The sequence below is a fragment of the Malaya genurostris genome, chromosome 2 (assembly GCF_030247185.1).
Source record: "Malaya genurostris strain Urasoe2022 chromosome 2, Malgen_1.1, whole genome shotgun sequence".
NCBI lineage: Eukaryota > Metazoa > Arthropoda > Insecta > Diptera > Culicidae > Malaya > Malaya genurostris.
In genome coordinates this window covers 45,754,208-45,777,635 of record NC_080571.1, presented here as the reverse complement: position 1 = coordinate 45,777,635, position 23,428 = coordinate 45,754,208, and the positions used below count along the sequence as shown (strand labels likewise).

The 23,428-nt window shown below is 38.4% G+C and overlaps 1 protein-coding gene across 13 annotated transcripts in view; it reads left to right on the top strand.

The window, feature by feature from the left end:
- LOC131431510 (protein groucho) overlaps positions 1–23,428 on the top strand; it is a 407,749-nt gene that overhangs the window by 175,434 nt on the left and 208,887 nt on the right. For 12 of the 13 annotated variants that reach the window (XM_058597272.1, XM_058597274.1, XM_058597284.1 and 9 more), the window contains one exon: positions 13,832–13,923. In XM_058597272.1, the coding sequence (XP_058453255.1) occupies positions 13,832–13,923 (92 nt within the window). Of the gene's footprint in view, positions 1–11,888; positions 13,260–13,831; positions 13,924–23,428 lie in introns of those variants that run through there. The other variant, XM_058597279.1, reaches the window with a different exon arrangement.

Below are 23,428 nucleotides of genomic sequence, written 5' to 3'. Positions count from 1 at the left end.
ACGGTAATTTAAGGTACTTCCAGAGCCGGTATTCAGGAACCAGCATAACCCAAACCGATTCGTATGGCCATATGACGAATAAATTACAGTTTTGAGTACAACTTTGAAGCTTAATTGGATAAAACTCATTAATTTTTGTATGTATGTATAAAACTAATTAATTTTGTATATAAGTTTAATTCAATTTGAATTTTTGTTTCTGAAATTTGATTTGGCTTTTTTGAGAAAACGATTGAGCTTTGAGAAACGATTTTATACTGGAACCGGAATTCTAAAATCGGTATGGCCGAAGTCAGATAAATTCACCTGAATAGCTGTATAGTTTACATTTGTTTCAAAATATTTGAAAATCAGTGAAGACATCTTTGAGAAATCATAGCACGAATTAAATTTTTAGGTGCCTTCTGAATCGACAACTGAATACCACTAAAACTGAAAAAAGTTAATTTTTTTTATCGACTATCCAAATCTGCTAACCCGATAAACCTGATTAATTTATGTGGAATAGACATTTTTATACCAATCACCCTGTATCCCCGAAACCGGAAGTTGGATCTGACTGAAGAGCAAGATGTTTTAAAGAATCTTGAAACTTTTCATTTGAATCTTAGATGATTCTTAGAATTCATTTGAATCTTAGATCGGTTCAGCCATCTACGAGTAGAATGAGTTACACAATTCTGATTTCGTTTCATATATCATCCTGTAGTTCCGGAACCAGAGGTCGGAACCAAACATAATTCAGGAACTTTGTTTGGGAGCATACGAATTTTCGTATGAATCTGAATTTGTAGAAAAGAAATTTTCAGAGAAAATTGAGTGAAATTATTTGTCACACACGCATTTGCTGATCTCGACGAACTGATTCGAATGGTATATGGATGTTATGTTCTTCCAGCATTTATTGCTGTAAGTAGTTTAAAACAATATAATTAAAAAAAAATCTGCCATCATCTGGTTTATATATGTCATATTCGAACGATTATGTTGCCAAAAACGAGCCGTGCTAAAATCGGTCCGAGGCAAATTGTCATGAAAAAGGATGCTGTACACAGTCTTTTTGGTACTTAGAAACAATTGTATGTAACAGAATAAAAAATCGTGTTTTCCGTTGCTCCCAAGCATTGCTTTGTCATACAGCGCTCAAAACTCCTACTGCTGGAATAGGGGGAAAAGTCGTTTACACAAAAATTTCGATATCTCCGTTAAAAATGGACGGATTTTAACAATCTATGGCGTGTTGAATAGGTATTATCGTGCGGAATCTAAGTCTGGAAACATATTCTGTTTTCAAGGTCAATTGTGACAGATACTGTCAAAAAACTGAAAATTTTGACATAAAACTTCGAATAACTCAAAAAGTAAACATCCGATCTCAAAACCGTTTCAATAGCGTTTTGGGTGACGGGGATTCATTTGCGACTAGTTTGATCAAAATCGGTCCAGCCATCTCTGAGATCTCGACCTCTTAGTTGACAACACACATACAGACACACACACATACACACACACAGACATTTGCTCAGTTTGTCGAGCTGAATCGATTGGTCTATGACATTCGGCCCTCCGGGCCTCGGAAAATTTTTCGAAAGTTTGAGCGAATTCTATACCTATTTTTTATATATATAAAAAAAGGTAAAAAGGTAAAAACAACTTATAGTTCATTTACTTTGAATGCAAAGCTTTTGTTGCTGAGAAATAAGTCTTTTTTAATGCGAAACGGTGCTCAAGGCAGATTAGCCAATAAGTCACAATCGCCATTGCATATTATTGAACGCGTTTTCCTCTGATGAAAACGGATCTGAATATGAGTTGTTTATAATTTAATTTATTATTTATTTATGCTGGAAATTCAATCAAAAATTGCTGACTATGTTTCCGATGGCGAGGAGAAAGAATGATGGTTTTATCCTTGCTACAATTCGAGATATTTGCAATCAAAAACTTATCACTCTCTCACGTGGTAAATTTTGGGAAAGGCACACCATACAAAAGTAAGACCTTATTCATGTGAAAACATGACTCCAAGAGTACAACATATATATCGAAAATCTTTACCGAGCGAATGATGAATGGGTTTGATAAATGTGTATGTTAATAAATGTTACTTGCTATTTCGAACCACTGTGGAAGCAAAGCAAAGTTAGGATACCACTTTCCGATATGCGACTTGAACTTCTTTTCTGTAGACTTCACAGTCGATTCGTATGTGTACAGGATAATTTCAGGGCTGGAGCTTTGGTTCTACGGACACTTAAGATTTTTTTCGGTGGGTCTCGATCATATGTCAACTGACTAACGAAACCGGTTTCTAATACTCTGAACCACCGCTACATTTCCTCTATTTACTAAAACCTCAATTTACGCGAACTTAATTCACACGAATTTATTTTATGCGAATTTTTATTTGAAATAACGCGATTTCCGATTTCCGATATAATTTATTTCAGTGAATTGAATTTTATGAAATGAAAAAAAGAAATCAGTATATGAATGCGTGACTTTTGCATAACTTTTGAGTCCGGTCTGTTCTCGAAGTACTATATTCAGCAAATTGACATACTGTGGTAATGTCTGTGAAAGTTTTTGTCCATCCAAAACCTTCTTGGAATATAGGCTTTGAGGTCTGCCAAAGAAAGGGATGATACTCGACATTCAATTAATTGGATCAAATGTGATGAGTTATGAGGTAGGGCTTACTCATCCAAAAACTACTTGGAGTATAGGCCTTAAAATCCACCATCGTAACCAAGTGAACTATCGAGATCCTTGTACACGGTTCATGTTTTTCAATAGTCCTTTTGTGAATAAACTACGCCATCCAAAAGCTACCTGCAGTTCAGACCGTAAGATCTAATAACAAACTGCATTAGAAAACTTATCCTTTACGCTCCATACTCGCGATTCACTGCAGTCCTTGGATGACTGAAAATGTTCCTAAATCAGATCAAAATAGATTCTGTAAGCACTATGTAGCTCCACGACTATGGACCGCATTGCAAAATTATTCATAAGCTACTGATTACTCGTAAAGATCTTAAGATCTGTTTTCACTGAAGTTCTTGGACTACTGAGAACATACCTAGAACAGCTAGAAATAGACAAGTAAGCAATGTGTAGCTCTGAAAATATGAACAGCAAACAAAAACTAGACATTAGCCGTTGTCGTTCTTGCTGTGGCACAATGTTGTCTCCATGGACAATATTTCAAGTAGACCTCGGATTATCTCTTGAGTATTTCCGTAGTGTTAGAACTTACTCAGATGGTCCTAGAAGCATTTGCTTATGAATGTAGTAAGATGTTTTTGTGTTATTTAAATCAAAATCGAATGGAATTGCAGTGTATTATCTATCTTTCCAGTTTTAATATATTTCTCATTTATTTACAATTCATGATTGATAGAGCAATTGGCGCCGTCATTGGTGTCTCAACGAGGTGACAGAAATCGGCAATATTTCACAAATTTCACCTTATTATTTTCGTTTTTATGTACCTCCCTCTTTGCACTCAATAATTTTTCACTGAGCCGCTCTCTTCACCAAGAACATACTATGTTATAAGTGTGCATAAACTCTCGTCCCCGCTTACCGGTGGCACCCAGGACAAAGCATCAAACAACCTCCCCCTTCCCTGCCGCCCGGAAAAGGTTCAGGTTCAGCAGCAGTAAAAGTGCCACCCAGATGAAAGTTGTACTGCCGCAACCAACAATCTACAGTGGAGAGAAGGAAGGAAGTGAAATGAACAAAAAAAAATCCCTCCTCCCATACGCCGCAGTCAACGATGCTTCTCACTTTTTTATGGCACCTCTTGAAAGCTATAGTAGGAACGCAGAACCAACTATTGCGGAATCCTTTGTTCGCCCCACGCGGCGCGGCCAGCCCTCCGTTCTTTATTTATGTATCACAAAAACACAAAATTAACACCGAAAGCTCCAACCGTGGGAGGATTACCATGGCCGTGTGTAGCAAAAAAAAAAGCACGGCTTAGACTGGGAAATGGGAAACCCTTGCCAACCAAAGAGAGAAAGAGAGAGCGACAGGCTCCATGGAGAGTGGGTGCTGAAAATTGCAATTGGGTGGGTGGGTGAATGCCGGTTGGGATCTGCTTCGTTACGGACACGGTGGATTCAAATTATCAAGGAGCAAAAGATGAAGAAGAGAGACTATAAAAAAAACAAATTTATAAAGTGTTTATCTATTTTACATTAACCGTTTGTGTAATGTGAGAATTGATTCTCATCCTTTGCATTTCTGTGTTTGTTGCCTCTGGAGAGTAATCCTTTTTTCCTCGGTAGAGCACGGACACGGGACCGGTATCAAGGATTGGAAAAAGTACATCATCCCTTGGGCGCTAGCACGGCCATTGGGAAAAAAATCCCCCACCACCCCACAAACATCAAGCAGAAGAGCAAACGAACACAAAAAAAAGCTGAACGCAAAAAAGCCCAAGGATACTGATGTTGTTGGTGATGACGATGCTGATGATGTATATCTATCACAATTCAGTAGCGAGGCGATGCGAGTTCTTTCCCTTTCCTTTCCTGGTTCTCGTCCCGCAATCGACCTGACCAGGGCGGAACGGCGGTGACGAACCGGAGGGGTAAGCCGAAACACATCCATCACCGTTTATTCATTCTACGGTAGCAGCAGTAGCGCCAGTAACTCGGAATCATCTCCATCATCAGTATTCTGCTCGTCGCTGCGCTGCGAAATGCTTGGTGTCACCTCGATGCTGCTGCTGCTCTGGGAAAGTATCGTTGAAGTATCGGCTCGGAAGCTCGGAAACTGGCAGATACATATTCACACAAATCCCACACTGGCAGATGTGGAAAGACAGATTTGTGATAAAAAAAAAAAGATCAATTTTCATGATTTAGTCATGCGAGTCAGGATTTAGGATTCGTCGGCGGAAGGAGGGAATTGATGCGAATGTCGTTCCTGGCATGAAATGCATGAAATCGGAAGCCAGAGCTGATTTGACTTGTGTTTCAAACATTAATCAGCAAATTTGTGAACTCGAGTGTGTGTGTTTTGTTTTCTTTGGGCCAATTTGTTGTCATTATCATTATCAAGGCTATTTTCTGGCCTCCATTTTTTTTTGTCATTTAAATAAACATCCCGTTAATTTTCGAACCAGCAATTCGATCCGGTCCCGATAGGCAGCAGGCAGAGCTGTAAGGCCGGAATAAAGCGAAAGTGTGAGTACACACAAAAAGTGGTTGCCTCTTCAGAAGGACTCTGCTATCTGGTATCCTTCCACTCCACTTCCATCCATCCATCCTTCCAACCAGCAGCCAGCCAACAACGAACTTCCTAATCCCGACATAACACCATGCCACCTCTGTACTTGTTTTTTTTCTGCTCTCTTCCGTTCGCTGTTTGTCTATCGTGTGCTCTCTTCATCCACTGATGAGTGATGCTCCTATTGTTGCTGCTGCTGCTGCTTCTATCAAGCCATCCATCCATCCATCTATCCCCGGTTTCAATGATGGCAGCAGCGAAGCGGATTGCGATGATGATTGCGCTCAGATCGCATCCGCCCGGCTCGCAGCTCGACTCGTTCTTCTCTATTATGCATCGGGGTTTGACTCCGGCCTCGGTACAGCTCTCGAGGAGTAGCACCACCCTTCCCGCACGGGGTGTTTTTGTGTACACACTCACACACCCACCCTCGCCGTCTTCCTCCTCCTCTTCTTCCATCCCCGCCGGCGTACCATCGCCATCGAGCATCGTTCTGTGCCATGTTTGTACAGCAATCAGCAGTTAGAACGATACACGCGTTCCTCCCTCGCTTTCCGCGCTCCCACCGGGATCACCAGAGCTACGATACGCGTTCACTCATACCTTCCCCTCTCCAACTCCAACGTCTCCCGTTTTCCCGTCAAGGGGCTTGCTAGCATAGTCACATCCGTCAGTCGGCGCAACCTCAGACCACACTAATTCGTCCTTTCCTGTGACACACATACACACCGCTCGAACGGCCTTACTGCCTGCCGCTGTTGGCTGCGGGTGTGCGGGTGAAAGCGCATTGCATCGAGGGGGGTATACATTTCAACAACTTTCATTCATGGGCAGCAGCAACAGCAGTAGCAGCAGATTTGCCGTTTTTTGCTCGTGAGAAAATGTTTGATAATGTGAGTTATCGCATAAGGAAGTGTGTGTTCGTTTGTGTGAGAGAGAGAGAGAGAGGAAGGACTAGAGCAGATATAGGTTATTTGCGCAAGAATACGCGGAAAGTGTTGCCAAACGATTTTTTTGGTAGAGCTAGCATATGCGTAATAATTTTATAAGTTAATTGCGCTTGAATTCGAAGCTCGATTACCTAAATTTGGCCTTTCTGATTCAACAGACTTCGCAGCCGATTCTCAGCATCAGAATCATTGCATGGCTAGTACTATGATCCTACGACTGACACTAGAATCCTTTCAGGTCGGGACTCGAGCGTACTTATAAGACCAGTGGCCTATGCATTGAACCGTCAACAGGGCCGGTGAAAGAGGTGGGTACGGTGGGTAGTACTACCCACCCGAAAACTCCAAAGGTGGGTAATTACCCACCTGAAATTTATAACGAAGAATAATAGTAATATTAGTATCATTTATACCAATAAAAATAGTTTTATTGTAACTGAGAATAATGAATAAAATCAGAATTATAAAATGCTAGTACTCAAGGTAGAGCAAGGATGTGAAGATATATAACAAAAAGTAACAACTTCTGATAACTATTCTTTTGTCAGTTCGGATAGTAAGTGGTAAAATACCTTTATCGGTACTTTCCGGCATACCAGAGACTCGAGTGATTGGCATTGATGAGATGCTTAAGATCAACTCCTCTTGCGAAAGTTACGTTAGTAAAAGATTTCTGCTTGCTAAAATCAACCTTGTCACGTCTCACCTTTCCATTCTTTATCTTCACATAAATGAAATCACTCATAATCTTTTGACGTAGGATTGCGTCTTTGTTTTCTATACCGGGGTACAAATTCAAAATATAGAAGTAAAACCATATAGACAGCGGTTAGGTTTTGAACATCTACAACTCAACCACGAATAATGTTTAATTCTCCCTGGTTTTTAAACCATTCCTCTAATTGATATGGCGGTTTCGTATACATAAGTTCACGGTTTCCATATGATTTCTGCTCTTCAATTAGTGCGTTCGCATTTGAGAAAATTACTCACAGAAAACAAAATTCAGTGTCGAATCGACTTGCACTCTGTGCGGTTCGATACTGCCGTAGAGAAGGTTGCTTTCACATCGTCCAAAAAGTCCAGGAACTAACTAGGAAAACTTCTTGAGACCCAAATAGATGTAAAAACGCTAAAGAAATTCCTATTCTCAAACCTGATAAAAACCCAGCAGAAACATCGAGTTATCGACCAATTAGCTTACTTTCTTCTATCAGTAAACTATTTGAAAAAATTATCTTGTTGAGAATGATGTCTCATATAAATGAGAATTCATCATCAATCATCCGTAACGAAATAGTTCTTACTAGAACTCCAAAGCCACTAACGGTCTTTTTCAAGACCCCAAAAGCAAATTAAAGAACTTATTTAGAAAACTGTCTTAAACTGCGGCTCTAATTCCTAGCATACAAACGCAATCTGCCGAAACCGAAAGGTTCTTTTCAGGACTACAAAATCCTAAACGGCAAAATGGTAGCAATTGAAATACGTAAATCACGTTACCGCATAAGTTTAAATGTTTTCGAATCGTTTGGTAGTTAAATTATATAAATTCATCAAAAAATGACTGAGTTCTAAGCGTTCAAAATTATGATAGAAAAAGGTTACGCGGTTTTTTTTCATTTTTTTTAAATTGGCACCCAGCCTCGTACAGTTAAGAGTTAGCAAAAGCGACAATCCAACGAGCGAACGCATATACAATCTAGTCATCACCTCACTGGACGAGCTACTTGTTTCATTCGCAGTCAAGCATCAACTGAAATCAAGAAATGATTTGCAACATATATTTATAGATTCCTCTTCGAATTACGCAAAATGATGCGGTGTTTTTATGCATGACGCAAAGCCTCCTATGCCGAACAAGAAAATGACGTCAATTTGATCAGCTGGGATTGGTGGATGAAAACATAGGTCAATTCTAACCATTTTTTCAATAGTATGCTATTGAAATACTGAAACGACGTTGCCAGACATGTTTAGGTTAAAAGTTTTCGAATCGTTTGGTTGTTAAATTATATCAATCCATCAGCAAATGACTAAGTTATTAACGTTCAAAATTATGACGAAAAACGTGCTTAATCCACCTAGCAGTGAGATGATACCTTTTTTTATCAATCCGCATGTGTTTTTTGCATGAATATTCTTCGGTGTTTCAGTTTTCATGACATTATTCTAATGTCCGTCGTTTTAAGTGGCAATTTGAGATTTCAATCACTCATTACTCTGTAATGTCGAAACTGCAAATCGGATCGAATACGAATCTAAAAGTGTAACAATTGATTAAACATTCCATGATATGTCGAAGTTATTTCCACTACAGTTTAGGGTAATTTAAAGTACTTCCAGAGCCGGTATTCAGGAACCAGCATAACCGGAACCGATTTTTGAGTCGAACTTTGAAGCTTTTCGGGATTATCATCTTCTATATCGCTTTGAATTTTAAAAATTCATCATCCTACAATTCCAGAATCGGAAGTCAGAATTGGATAGAATTGGATTTATTTTAATTTGAACTTATGTTTCTGAAATTCGATTTGGCTTTTTTTGAGAAAACGATTGAGCTTTGACATAAAACTTCGTGTATGTATGTATGTGTGAAGCCACCATCAGTTCAAGGCATTACCAATGTATGCGGGTAGACTTACAGTAGATCCGAATTTGATTATCAGATAGCTTTCATATAATTGCTGTTAAGAAGGCCAAAATAGGTTTTGAGGACCCGGCGCCTTCCAGCAAGAACATCCGGCCATATAATAAAGAAATTCGCAGTACCAGCTTAAACCCGCCTGATGGTTTGTTTGTTAGAAGGGTGCGTCTTACTCATTTCAGACCTTCAGGGAGATACACAAAGCTTCCCCCGTGTGACTCAGGTTGGCAATCCACTCCATCATCCAGTCATTCACTTGTAAGATACCCTGATGCACTCCCTGCCCCTCCCCGTTGTCGATATACTTGAGCATAATACAATATAATATAATATAATATAATATAATATAATATAATATAATATAATATAATATAATATAATATAATATAATATAATATAATATAATATAGTATAATATAATATAATATAATATAAAATAATATAAAAAATATAGTATAATAAAATACAATATAATATATCACATCCAAGCTAGTACAAACTTTTTTAAAAAGCTGTGTAAAGCATACAAGTGAAAATCCATTAAAAATCACTGTTACACACGACTTTGCACGTATGAATGTCTGTTGGATATATGCTCTCTGTGATATAACATAATAAAAAATAATATAATATAATATAAGATGATATAACACAGCATAATATAATATAATTTAGCACAATATAACATAACATAATACAATATAACACAATATTTATACTTATAATATAATATAATATAATATAATATAATACAATATAATATGATATAATGCAATGCAGTATAATACCATACAACATAACAACATATAATATAATAAGATAATATATGAAATAATTTGCTATGATACAATCTATAACCGTTGCTTTCGCAGTCTAAGTTATGCTCTTCTTTCGTCGCAGTTTTGCAGGAAATATAATATTTCTTTTTTAATATTAATAATAATAATAATAATAATAATAATAATAATAACAACAACAACAATATATAATACAATGTAATATAATTCAATTCAATATATAACAAATAATGCAACAAACAACATGTTGCAATATACTATGATATAGCACTTTAGGATGGGCTTCAAACTACAATCCATTTCGCACCCTCTCATTTTGCTACTAACGCTGAAGGCGATAGCACACAGTCGACGCCGTTCTATTGACCAAATGTCACCATAGACGCTCGGGGAGGCATGAGATGGGAACTTGTGAGGACTTAGTTATTGCACCATTTGACGACCATTTTGACATAAAACTTCGTGTAACTCAAAAAGTAAACATCCGATTTCAAAACCATTCAATAGCGTTCAGGGTGATGGGGAGACCTTTCATTTGCGACTAGTTTGATCAAAATCGGTCCAGCCAGACACACGGACATTTGCGCAGTTCGTCGAGCTGAATCGATTGGTATATGACATTCGGCCCTCCGGACCTCGGAAAATTTTTCTAAACTTTGAGCGAATTCTATACCTAATTTTTATATTTATAAAAAAAGGTAAAAAGGTTACGCGGCATTTTTTGGAACTTTTAATTGACCCCCGGCCTCGTATAGTGAAGAGTAAGGAATTTTTAATGCCAAAAGCGAAGACGTTCTTGGAAGCATGATACAGCTGACCGCAAGGCATTTTTTTTTTGGTATAAAATGGTTAGTAAACTCGACTCTACGTATTTAGAAGGACCGCACGATACGCTCTCATATTCATTTTACGCCAAGTTCCCAAGTTTGTTCTGGATTGTATTTAAGTTTGTAAAAAGGTCTTACGAATCGTTTGCATTGTTCCGTTTTACCCAATTTTCATCTTGTCATAATATTCAGTTGAAATTCGATATACGATTACGATATGATTAATCCATATTACGTAAAAACTTCAACGATTCACTGTGAATGGCACTACAGTTTAAGCTGTTTTTCTACAATTTATTTATTTTTCTACAATTTATTCATGATAGTGAATTTTGCGGTTATTGAATTTATCATCTATCGATTCTACGGTCATTTTTGCATAAGAAAAACCAACTTTGAACATGTTTACATAGATTTCTATGTAAATTATTGAGTAAAGTCGTGTTTTTATCCTTTTTGTCGTGAATACGACTTACTTTACTATGGGGTGCCTTTTCAAAATTAGCAATATGGAAGAATGGGCAGCACTTAATCGTGAATATCTCGACTTGTATTAATGGCAGCAACATAATTCTTTCACTATTTCATCAAAAATATGATCAGGAATTTATGATAATATTTTGAACAACATTATATAAAATCAGCCGGCTAATGGCTCTAAATGTTATCTAAAGAACTATTAAGATTACTTCTTGCAAATCGAAGGTAAAATTTCAGTGAAAATTCAAATTAATTTGATTTGCTTCGTGCACTTTTCGCTGTGCGAATATCGTTCGAGAAAAATGTTCCGAACTGTGCTAAATATGGTAGAGAATTTCACAATTTGGTCCTTCTAAAAGGCAGAAATGCATCTTGATAGTTTCTTTCAATGAAATATGTAAATCCGAAATGAGATAATCGACGTCAAAAACCATTGAAAATTTTAGTAGTGAAAAGGGGGAAAGTTTCGCAATTCACACAATCGATCAAGTATCAATTCGAATTCGAAAGTGTAAAGAAATCGTGTCAGTTTTATTCGTATTCTCGACGTCCAGTTATATCTCTGACATTACACACCCGTACTTTTTTCAACTGTGCATTGTAGCACTTCTATATACTTTCTGTTTTAGAGTAATTTTATGTTTCATTTGATTAGACAACAAACAGAACTAAAATCATCAAAATTGTGAGGAAAACATTATCCCTTTAAACGAAGACTACCTTCAATTTTGAGCCTGGCAACTCGGCTCGCAGCTGTGTATGCCAAACACAAAACACTAACCTTCACTCACACACACACACATTCAAAAGATGCGGAGAGCGCGCGCTTGAGCACACAGTTGACGACGACGACGGCAACAACAACCACGACAAGGACGGCGCGAGAGACGGGAGAGTTAGTTATCCTTGCTGCATGTGCCTCTACGACGAACGATGGGTTGCCGTACGTCATTGGTGTACCAACGCTCGTGCTGGAAGGATCTGTTCTTGTTCTCTGCTTTTGTCCCGGCCGTTCGGATCGGTGCCATGCGGTGTGGTGCGTCCTGCAATAACAACACTGGCTGGTTTTAGCGGAAAAGTTTTCCGTGGCTAATTGTGAATGCCGTCAGGCTGAGCGCTGATTTGTCAGCGTCGTCGTCATCGTCGTTCGCGCGTGCTTGTCAGTGTGTTCGTGGCGAAGTCAATTCTGCGAAGAATAGTGTGAGCGACGAAAACAAGGATAACGCTCCAGTCAAAAAGAGAAGAAGAAAAAAAAGGTCATCCTTTTTTTTCTCCAGTAGGGCAAACGTGTACAAAGCGCTAGGCCATATATCATAGCGGCAGGAAAAGGTTGGTGTGATCGCTCTGGTGTGGATTATGGAGGCAAAAGATTTGCCAGAAAAATCGTTTCGCAAATTGGATTAATATCGTCTGTAATTGAATTGGCCAACTGCCAGAGATACAGAGCATCCTCGTTCGTTCAGTGGTGGTGGGGCGAGTGATCCGGGGAAAGGCAGCGGAGAAATCAACAACCAAACAAAAAAAAAATATAGTCAAAATAATATAAACCGAGAGTGAAAAGAGAGTTCATAACTGTGTCCAGTTCTTGCGAACCAAACAAAATACCTCAATAAACCGGACGAGCACAGTTCAGAGTGGTGATCAACAAACACCGATAGTGAGAGTTTTTTTTTGCGCTCCACCCTAGCGGAGTACCATTTTAGACCCTAGCGAACCCGCAGCACAGCTTCGGGGAAATCCGACAAAACATAATTCAATCATTTATTTAACATATTAAATAATCACATTAAAAACAGTTACCCGTCACAGTTCACGGCGTGTTGGTGTGTTTACATTCCTGTGTGAGTGTCCTTGTGTCCCCGGCTTCCATTGCTTCCCAGTGCCAACGAAGCGACCAACCAACCAGCCAGCAAGTAGCGAAGAGAAGACGAGAAGCGCGGCCGGAGTGCATGAATAAAACATCGATATTACGATAATAAAATAAAGCACATTTTCCATCGAATGAATTAATCAGTTTAATTATTTCGGTCCCCCCGGTGCCCTGATCGGGGTGTCCTGGTGTGTTCAGTTCAGTGATTCGAACGTGTCAACTAGTGAAAACAATTGCCGCTTCCTGATTCTGCTAGAAGAGCAAACTGAGTACGTGCGCGCGCGAGAGAGAGAGAGAGCAGGAGAGGAAGAGTAGAAAGTAACAGTGTTGGGGGGGTGGCAGTGAAAAGTGATTAATTTTACAACCTAGTACTGTTTGCAGCCCGACGAGTTTTGCAGGATTCCAGCGTTCAACATACAAACAGTTAATATGACTGCCAATTTGAAGGTTCTGTCCCGTTCCATAATTGTATTTAATTGGAGTCTATAAATATTTCACTACGGGTTTTGTGGGTGATGCGATCCGTTTTGGAAAAGCGAGCGTGAGAGTAAGAGGCAAAAGGAAAGGATGAAAGAGTGAGAGAGGGGCAGTGGTGGTGTTTGTGCGTGTAACCAAACGTGACACATTAATGCTGTGATGATTATCCGATTCCTGAAATCGATGCCATCCTTTGCGTTTGATTTATGATGGTGGGGAGGGGAGGGGAAAGGTGCACAGCGTAGAGCGGGGGATTGTGTTTGCGGCAGCAATAAAGATTATGATAATTAGTTCGATAAATTATAATTCGCAATTGAAAAGCTATATCAATCGCAGGAATGGTGTCGAGTGAGGGAGTGTTTTCAATGTTGTAATTACACTGGCATTAGTAGTAGTAGCAGTAAATATGATCATAGGATAGGGCTCTTATCCGTGAAGTGCAACCCAGGCGGTCTGCACCCCGCCGCATGCTTGATTGATTGACGCTTTGTTGGGACGATGCTAATTTGTGTTTTTTTTCCTTCTCCCTTTTGCTTTTACAGGGTCCACCCCCGCAGGGGCGACAGTTCACAATTGCTGAGACGCTCGAACGGATAAAGGAAGAGTTCAATTTTCTCCAGGCACAGTATCATTCGTGAGTATTGTCATAATATTTGATTGAAATACAGAATAAATAAATATTATTCAGGAGCACTCAATTTTGAGGAGCATGTTGAGAGATTTTTGAGAAAATGGGTATAATGTTATTAACACTAATATGCATACCAAGGGTGTAAAAAGTTACGCTGACTACCAATGGGGCTGATCTCAGCAGTTTCTGGACCGATTTCAAAAATTTGATCACCATTCGAAAGATAAATTCATTAGGAATATAAACCAGTCTTTTGAAAATATATATATTAATATAATTAATATGACGAAATTGCAATAGTTTTCAGTCCAACTTCGAAGCTTTTTAGAATTGTCATCTTCTATATCGGCTTGAATTTTAAAAACTCATCACTCTGTAATTCCAGAATCGGAAATCAGAATCGGATAAAATAATTAATTTTGCATGGGAACATAAATCCTTTGATTTGAATTTTTGTTTTTGAAATTCAATTTTTTGAGAAAACGATTTGATACTGGAACCGGAATTCAAAATCAGTGTAGCCGAAGTCAGTTAAATTCTCCTGAGGAGTTGTATAGTTTACATTTGATTCAAAATGTTCGAAAATCAGTGCAGACTGACTAAAAAGCAAGATGTTTTATAGAATCTAGAGATCTTTCATTTGAATCTTAGATCGGTTCGGCCATCTACGAGAAAAATGAATTGCATTATTTTAATTTTGTTTCACATATCATCCTGTGGTTCCGCAATCAGAAATCGGATCCATACGTAATTCAGGAACCTTGTTTGGCAATAACATATACTACTTTTCATATGAATCCGAGTTTGTAGAAAACGGTTTAACCATCTATGAGAAAATTGAGTGAAATTATTTGTTGATCTCGACGAACTGAGTCGTATGGTATATGAAAGTTATGTTCTTCCAGCATTTATTGCTGTAAGTAGTTTAAATCAATATAAATATGGAATTACTTTCAACTCGAAAATGCTGCCATCATCTGGTTTACATATGCCATATTCGAACGATTATGTTGCCAAAAACGAACCGTGCTAAAATCGGTCTAAGGCAAATTGCCATGGAAAAGGATGCTGTACACAGTCTTTTTGGTACTTAGAAACAATTGTATGTAACAGTATAAAAAATCGTGTTTTCCGTTGCTCCCAAGTATTTCTCTGTCATACAGCGCTCAAAACTTCTACTGCTGGAATAGGGGGAAAAGTCTTTTACACAAAAATTTCGATATCTCCGTTAAAAATGGACCGATTCTAACAATCTATGGCTTGTTGGATAGCTATTACCGTGTGGAATCTAAGTCTGAGAACATATTCTGTTTTCAAGGTCAATTGTGACAGATACTGTCAAAAAACTGAAATTTTTGGCATAAAACTTCGTATAACTCAAAAAGTAAACATCCTATCACAAAACCATTGAATAGCGTTTTGGGTAACGGGAAGACCTTTCATTTGCGACTAGTTTGATCAAAGTCGGTCCAGCCATCTCTGAGATCTCGACCTCTTTGTTGACAACACACATACAGACACACACACAGACACACACACAGACACACACACACACACACACACACACACACACACACACACACACACACACACACACACGAGGACATTTGCTCAGTTCGTCGAGCTGAATCGATTGGTATATGTCATTCGGCCATCCGGGCCTCGGAAAAATTTTCTAAAGTTTGAGCGAATTCTATACCTATTTTTTATATATATAAAAAAAAGGTAAAAAGAGTCAAAAACAGTCAAAAAAGAGTCAAAGAAGGATCAAAGAAGAGTCAAAAAAGAGTCATAGCAATGTCAAAGAAGCGTCATAGAAGCGTCAAAGAAGAGTCAAGGAAGAGACAAAACGAGTCAAAGAAGATTAAAAAATAGTCAAAGATGAGTCAAAGAATAGTCAAAAAAGAGTGAAAGAAGGATCAAAGAAGAGTCATAGAAGTGTAAAATAAGTGTCATAGAAGCGCCAAAGAAGAGTCAAAGAATAGCCAGAAAAGAGTCAAGGAATAGTCAATGAAGAGTCAAAGATGAGTGAATGAAGAGCCAAAAAAGAGTCTAAGAAGTGTCAAAAAAGAGTCAAAGAAGAATTTAAGAAGAGTCAAAGAAGATTGGAAGAAAAGTCGGATAAGTTTTTATGAATAGTCAAATAATAATCAAAGATGATTCCAGAGAAGAGGGAAGATACAAAAAGAATCAAAGAAGTATAAAAAAAGCGGCGTAGAAGAGTCAAAGAAGATTCAAAAAAGAGTCGAAGAAGAATCAAAGAAGAGTCACACAAGAATTAGAAGAGGCACAGAACAGTCAAAGATGAATCAAAGAAGACTTAAAGAAGAGTAAAAAAAAGTCATAGCAGTGTCAAAGAAGCGTCATAGAAGCGTCAAAGAAGAGTCAAAGAAGAACCAAACAAGTGGCAAGAAAGACTTAAAGAAGATTCAAATAACAGTCAAAGAAGAATAAAAAAAAGTAAAAAACGAGTCATAGAAGTGCCAAAGAACTTCAGGGAAGAATCCCTGAAGAGTTAAAGAAGAGTCAAAAAACAGTCAAAGAAGAGTCAAATAAGGATCAAAGAAGAGTCAAAAAAGAGTCATAGCAATGTCAACGAAGCGTCATAGAAGCGTCAAAGAAGAGTCAAAGAAGTGGCAAGGAAGACTTAAAGAAGAGTCAAAAAAGAGTCAAAAAACAGTCAAAGAAGAGTTAACGAAGGATCAAAGAAAAGTAAAAAAAAAAGAGTCATAGAAGTGTCAAAGAAGCTCCATAGAAGTGTCAAAGAAGAGTCAAAGAGGCGTCATAAAAACGTCAAAGAAGAGTCAAAACGAGTCAAAGAAGATTAAAAAAATAGTCAAATATGAGTCATATATTGTCTCTGAACAAAGGTGGTCCGTAGATATCGCTAGTGACCTACCAGAACCAACTGAACACATGACAATATTGGTTCTATCCTTCAAATTTTGCTTCAAAATTAACAAACTTCAATAAAACTTCGTTCTACTTTCTTTGAGAATTTTAGCAAATTGAAAGAATTGTTGAAATTGTAGTACTTGACAATTTTCGCTTGTTTAGTGGTTCAAGTTTAATTGCTCGCTTACACCGACACCTTGAAAGTTATAAGAACGAGGTACAACTGAATAATGTTGATTTGAAGGCAAAATTTAAATTCAAAATTCAGACTCAAAATTAGAGCGATTTGAAGTGAAGTTTTTCGTTTACCTCACGGTTCAATTTAAGTATAACTCAGGTAGTTAAATTAGAATGAACAGGAACTTAGCGAAGCCTCTATCACCAATGATAACGTGAATAGGTGAATAATTTGTTGCTAATTAGTTACGGTAATTTTGAACTTGTTGCTTAATTTTTTATTACTTTTTTCAAATACTTCGCTAGCTTTATATGAAGTTAACGAAGCACCAGTGGATAATTTGTTGCTCAATCTATTTATTTTTTTCATGTACTTCGTTAAGTTTATATGAAGTTAACGAAATACCCCTTCTATATAAACATAAAAACAAATCGATATCCGGTTGATAATTTGTTACTAATTAGTTGCTAACTAGCTACGGTAATTTTGAATTGGCTGCGCGTTTTTTTAATATTTTTAAGTACGTCACTAAGTTCATATGAAGTTAACGAAGCACACCTACTAAATAAGCTTAAAAACAAATCAAAATTGTTTGGATAATTTGTTGCTTATTAGTTACGATAATTTCGAATTTGTTGTATACTTTTTTATTATTTTTCAAGTACTTGGTTAAGCTCATACGAAGTAAACGAAGCATCCCTACTAAATAAGCTTAAGAACAAATCGAAATTCAGGTGATAATTCGTTGCTAATTAGTTGCTTATTAGTCACGGTAATTTTGAATTTGCTGCTCATTTTGCTTCACGAGCTTTATATGAAGTTAACGAAGCCCGTCTCAAAAATAAGCAAAAAAACAAATCGAAATGCAGTGGATAATTTGTTGCTCAATCTATTTAACTTTTTCAAGTACTTCGATAAGTTTATATGAAGTTAACGAATCTTCTCTTCTGTATAAGCATAAATACAAAGCGAAGTCCAGTTGATAATTTGTTGCTAATTAGTTACGTTATTTGGGAATTTGTTGGTAAATTTTTCTAAATATTTTCAAATACTCCGCAACAAATTATCCGCTGGATTTCGATTTTTTTATTAGGCTTATTTAGTAGGGACACTTTGTTAACTTCATATGAATTTAGCGAAGTACTTAAAAAAATGAGCAGCAAATTCCAAATAACCGTAACTAATTAGCAACAAATTATTCACCTATTTGCGTTATCATTGGTGCTTGGTGCTTCGCTAAGTTCGTGTTCATTAAATTAGAGCTTCCAAGCACAGAAAAATTAAAAATTTAGGTGAAATTCAGTAACAGGTAGTGCGTGCCAAAGTGTGGCCGCTTGAGTTGAACGAATGTCCGCACAAAACAGATTATGTAAAACCGACACATAGAAACTAGAAATATTTTTATGGAGATTGAACGCAGTGGGCTTTCGATACGTTTTTCTACTAATAATGTGTAAAATGTAATACATCAATAATATATAAAAATTATATTATTTCTATTCCAAAACTTAAGATAAGCTTTTCTTGCATATTTTAAATACGCTGTCGGTTTGGATTAGTCTTGAAGTTGTACGGTGACACTTTAACTTATGATGAAACTCATTTCGGCAAGTACAACACAATCAACAATAGTGCGGAAATGATTTTTTTTATTTACATCTTTAAATTTTTTGTGCTCATTATGCTGTCATTTCGATAATAAACCAATTTGCTACTATTTTGATTTAACATATTGTTTCTAGTGTGATTTTGCTCACGATATTTAACAGCGATCCCACCGTGTATTTCCCACACCAGTTCTGTACGAAACAACGCACACGAGGCATAGAGAAAATGGAGGAAATTTTGCAAATTCGCTTTGAATCATATTGAAATTTCAGCGATTTCTTTTTTCGAAAATTGAAAATTCGAAGCATACTTAGTTGTTGTAAATTTAATAACGAAAAGTTAAGTATTGTTTGTTTTTCGAAAATCGATTCAGTTTTTGAATGATTGGTGAAGTTCACAATTTGCACTGAATTTCACCTTAAACATAAACCAAGAGCAATATGAAATTGCTGAATATTATGCTCATCTCGATGTTTTTTTTTACCCTTTTCCATACAATGATGGTTGATGATGGGCCGTTGGTTCGCATATCGCACTCTCATCCATTTCTTTGGTGTTTTTGCTTGTAGATTTTTGGGTAGTGCTTTCTGCGCAAATTGTTACTGACAAAGCTGACTGTAACAAAGGGTTGCAGTGTTTTGACTTCGAGTTAATGTTTTAGTAATTGTCACAGACGGTATATTCTAAGCTTCGGAATTCACTACTCGATATAACCAGAATCAAAGCAGGTGTCATAATGAAGCCGAGCTTGAGTTGATCAAGCGGCATCAAAATTGAAAGCATTTAAAGCCTTACATTTTGACACCGGTTACCGCAACATTCCCGAGCTTTGACAGCTGACATATTTATGTGTCTCGTTCGATACTAACGGATGTAGGGTTTTGTGGGTAAAATTGAGCACGCTGACATTATTAAACACTTAATTACACAGAAAAAAAATAGATTTGTTTGATAATTCCAAACCATGAATCATTATTAAAGTTTTTCATACTATAAATCATCACAATTGCGATTGAAAATGAGTTTCCAATTGACCTTTCTTCTCCATCCACCAACCAACCGAGCTGTAAAGCCGGGAGGGACCGCCTCGGCACAATCTTAATTTAATTAGCTTCCTATCAGTGCCGTAAACCGATCCGAGTTTATTGAAATCCCAGTTTCATTGTTTTCCCTTTCCGTTGCTTTCGGATGGACTGCGGCAGCAGCTGCACACACTTTGTCGGGTTGGTTTTTGCAGTTTACACACTTCCCAGCATCGTCCGGCCGCAGTGCATTCCACCAAAAAGTGGTTAAATGCATCCGCGTTAATGCGTTTCCCATTGCGGCGGGTCGTCCACTGCGGGTGTGAGTGGCAGTAAAACCCTCTCGTTCTACCGTACATCGTTGAATCGGATGGTTCTGGCATTGGCATTGCATGGCATGGAAGTTGTTATGGGGGAGGACACGGGAAACTCCTGCCCGTATCAATTTCATCGCGATTTCATCCCACATTTTCAATTTCAATTGACTCCTCGACCGAACAGTTACCAAACGCCACGAACCGGTTTACGGTGAGCGCGAAGGGCGGTGAGGGAAATGTGGAGGATTGGAATTTTGCTGTTGGCAGCTGCCGGATCATAATAACAATTAAATTAACGACGTTGTGTTTACTGTAGTGTAGTGAATGTTTAATGTACATGCACGATTGTGTGTGTGTACGCGGGTGAAGTTAGTAAATCCAGTCGGTTGCGTGCCGATGAAATCTGAAGCTTAACTGGGGTTCAAGTTTGGTACCCACCATACCTTCCTCCCTCCCTCCCTCTTCCTATAGTGGTCAAACCCCGGTGGAATGAGGCGACGATAAATATGTTAATGCTCGCGTAGATTAACAGCATAATCGGCGTCTAATCAGTTGATAAATTGGTACTCTCATGGCGGTGGATTGAGTGCTTCGTCTGGCAATTGAAGTCCGGGCCTATTCATGCAAGAACGGAGTGAATTATACTTTATGGATTTTTTTTCTAATTTGCTTCGTAACTGTTGGACTCATTAACTCACGTGGTTTTTTGTTGTTGTTGTTGCTGCTGCTGGAGTGGTTCGGACCATGCTGCCGTCTAGACGCCAATAAACACGCAGTCGGATTGAAAAGAGTCTGATTATCACGCAATTGTGGGAAATAATCACGATTTTATTTAATAAATTTATTGAATATTCAGATACCCGTTCGTCAGCAGATTTTTGCTAATAGTGCAAATGATTTGCTTAGGAGATGAGAACTGAGATCGCTTTCAGATAAAAAATTTGCTCTGTAGTTTTGCTGCAGATTTCTGCCCTTCTAGATGGCCTTTCAAAACGTTGCTTAGAATCACGAAACAAAACATTTTGTGAAGTCAAAAACGACTTGGACTTGGACTTGGACTTGGACTCGGACTCGAACTCGGACTCGGACTCGGACTCGGACTCGGACTCGGACTTGGACTTGGACTTGGACTTGGACTTAGACTTGGACTTGGACTTGGACTTGGACTTGGACTTGGACTTGGACTTGGACTTGGACTTGGACTTGGACTTGGACTTGGACTTGGACTTGGACTTGGACTTGGACTTGGACTTGGACTTGGACTTGGACTTGGACTTGGACTTGGACTTGGACTTGGACTTGGACTTGGACTTGGACTTGGACTTGGACTTGGACTTGGACTTGGACTTGGACTTGGACTTGGACTTGGACTTGGACTTGGACTTGGACTTGGACTTGGACTTGGACTTGGACTTGGACTTGGACTTGGACTTGGACTTGGACTTGGACTTGGACTTGGACTTGGACTTGGACTTGGACTTGGACTTGGACTTGGACTTGGACTTGGACTTGGACTTGGACTTGGACTTGGACTTGGACTTGGACTTGGACTTGGACTTGGACTTGGACTTGGACTTGGACTTGGACTTGGACTTGGACTTGGACTTGGACTTGGACTTGGACTTGGACTTGGACTTGGACTTGGACTTGGACTTGGACTTGGACTTGGACTTGGACTTGGACTTGGACTTGGACTTGGACTTGGACTTGGACTTGGACTTGGACTTGGACTTGGACTTGGACTTGGACTTGGACTTGGACTCGGACTCGGACTCGGACTCGGACTCGGACTCGGACTCGGACTCGGACTCGGACTCGGACTCGGACTCGGACTTGGACTTGGACTTGGACTCGGACTCGGACTCGAACTCGGACTTGGACTCGGACTCGGACTCGGACTCGGACTCGGACTCGGACTCGGACTCGGACTCGGACTCGGACTTGGACTTGGACTTGGACTTGGACTTGGACTTGGACTTGGACTTGGCATTCGACTTGAACTTGGACTCGTAATTTGATTCGGACTTGGACTTGGATTTGGACTAGTACTTTGATTTTGACTTGGACTTGTTCTAGGACTTGGACTTGGATTTGAAGTCGTAATTTGATTGAAACTTAGACTTGCACCCGGACTTGGATTTAAACTCAGAATTTGATTTTGATTTGTATTTGGACTCTAGGATTTTAGAATTATCAACAATCCCGCTTGGATTCTTGAACTATTAAATTCTTGGATCTGTTGGAGTATTGGACTCTATTACTTTTGAAAACTTCGACTTTTGAACTCTTGATCTCTTGGATCCTTGAATTCTTGGATTATTGAGCTCTGGGAGCTTATGACACTTGGGCTGTTGAACTATGGAACTGTTGGACTCTTGGATTATTGTACGCTTAAACTTTAGAACTCTAGAATACTTAGACTGTTGAACTCTTGAATTCTTGGACTCTTGGACTATTGAAATCTTGAACTACTGGGCTTTTGAACTCTTAGACACTTAGACTCTCAGATTCTAGGATTTATGGACTTTAGAACTCTTGGACTCTTACACTCTTGGACACTTCGACTTTTGGATTCTTGGATTTCCCGACATCTAGACACTTGGACTCTTTGACTTTTGGACTTCTGAAACTCTAGATTAAGGGACATCTTTAATCATGGGCAGTTTAATTTGTTGATTCTTAGACTTTTGAACTCTTGGACTTTCGACCTGTTGAACTCTTGAACTTTTGAACTCGTGGACTCTTGGACCCCTACACTTTTGGACTATTAAAATTTTTTAAATTTTGGTATCTTGAACTCTTAGATTCAAAGACTCTTACGCTTTTAAACTCTTGAACTGTTGGACTTTTGAACGCTTAGTCTTGATAACTCTTTGACTCTTAAACTTTTAAGCTCTTGAACTCTTGGATTGTTTAACTCTTGAACTCTGGAGCTCTTGAAGCCTTGGGCTTTTGGACTCCTCATAACCTCCTTGACCTCATAACCCCTTGTACTCTTTAAATTTTGAACTCTAATACTCTTGGAATCTTGGCATCTTGGACTTTTGAACTCTTGGATTCTTAAACACTTGGAGTCTAAGATTCTTAGACTCTCAGACTTTTAGACTCTTGAACTTTTGAACTCTTGATCTCGATTTCATGGACTCTTGGACTATTAGACTCATAGATTCTTAGACTCCTGGATAATTGAAATATTGTCTAAATGGTCCTTTGACCTCTTGAATTCTTGGTCTCTCAGACACTTGGATGTCAGTACTCTCGAAATCTTGGAATCTTGAACTCTTGGGTTCCAGGACTCTTGAGCTCTTGGACTCTTTGAATCTTAGACTCTTGAACTTCTAGAATCTTTGGCTCTTTTCTTGGGTTATTGGACTGTTGGACGCTTAGACACTTGGACACTTAGGTTCTAAGACTTTTAGACTCTTGGAATCTTGGACTCTTGAACTGTTGGCCACTTTAACGCTTAGTCTCATGAACTCTTTGACTCT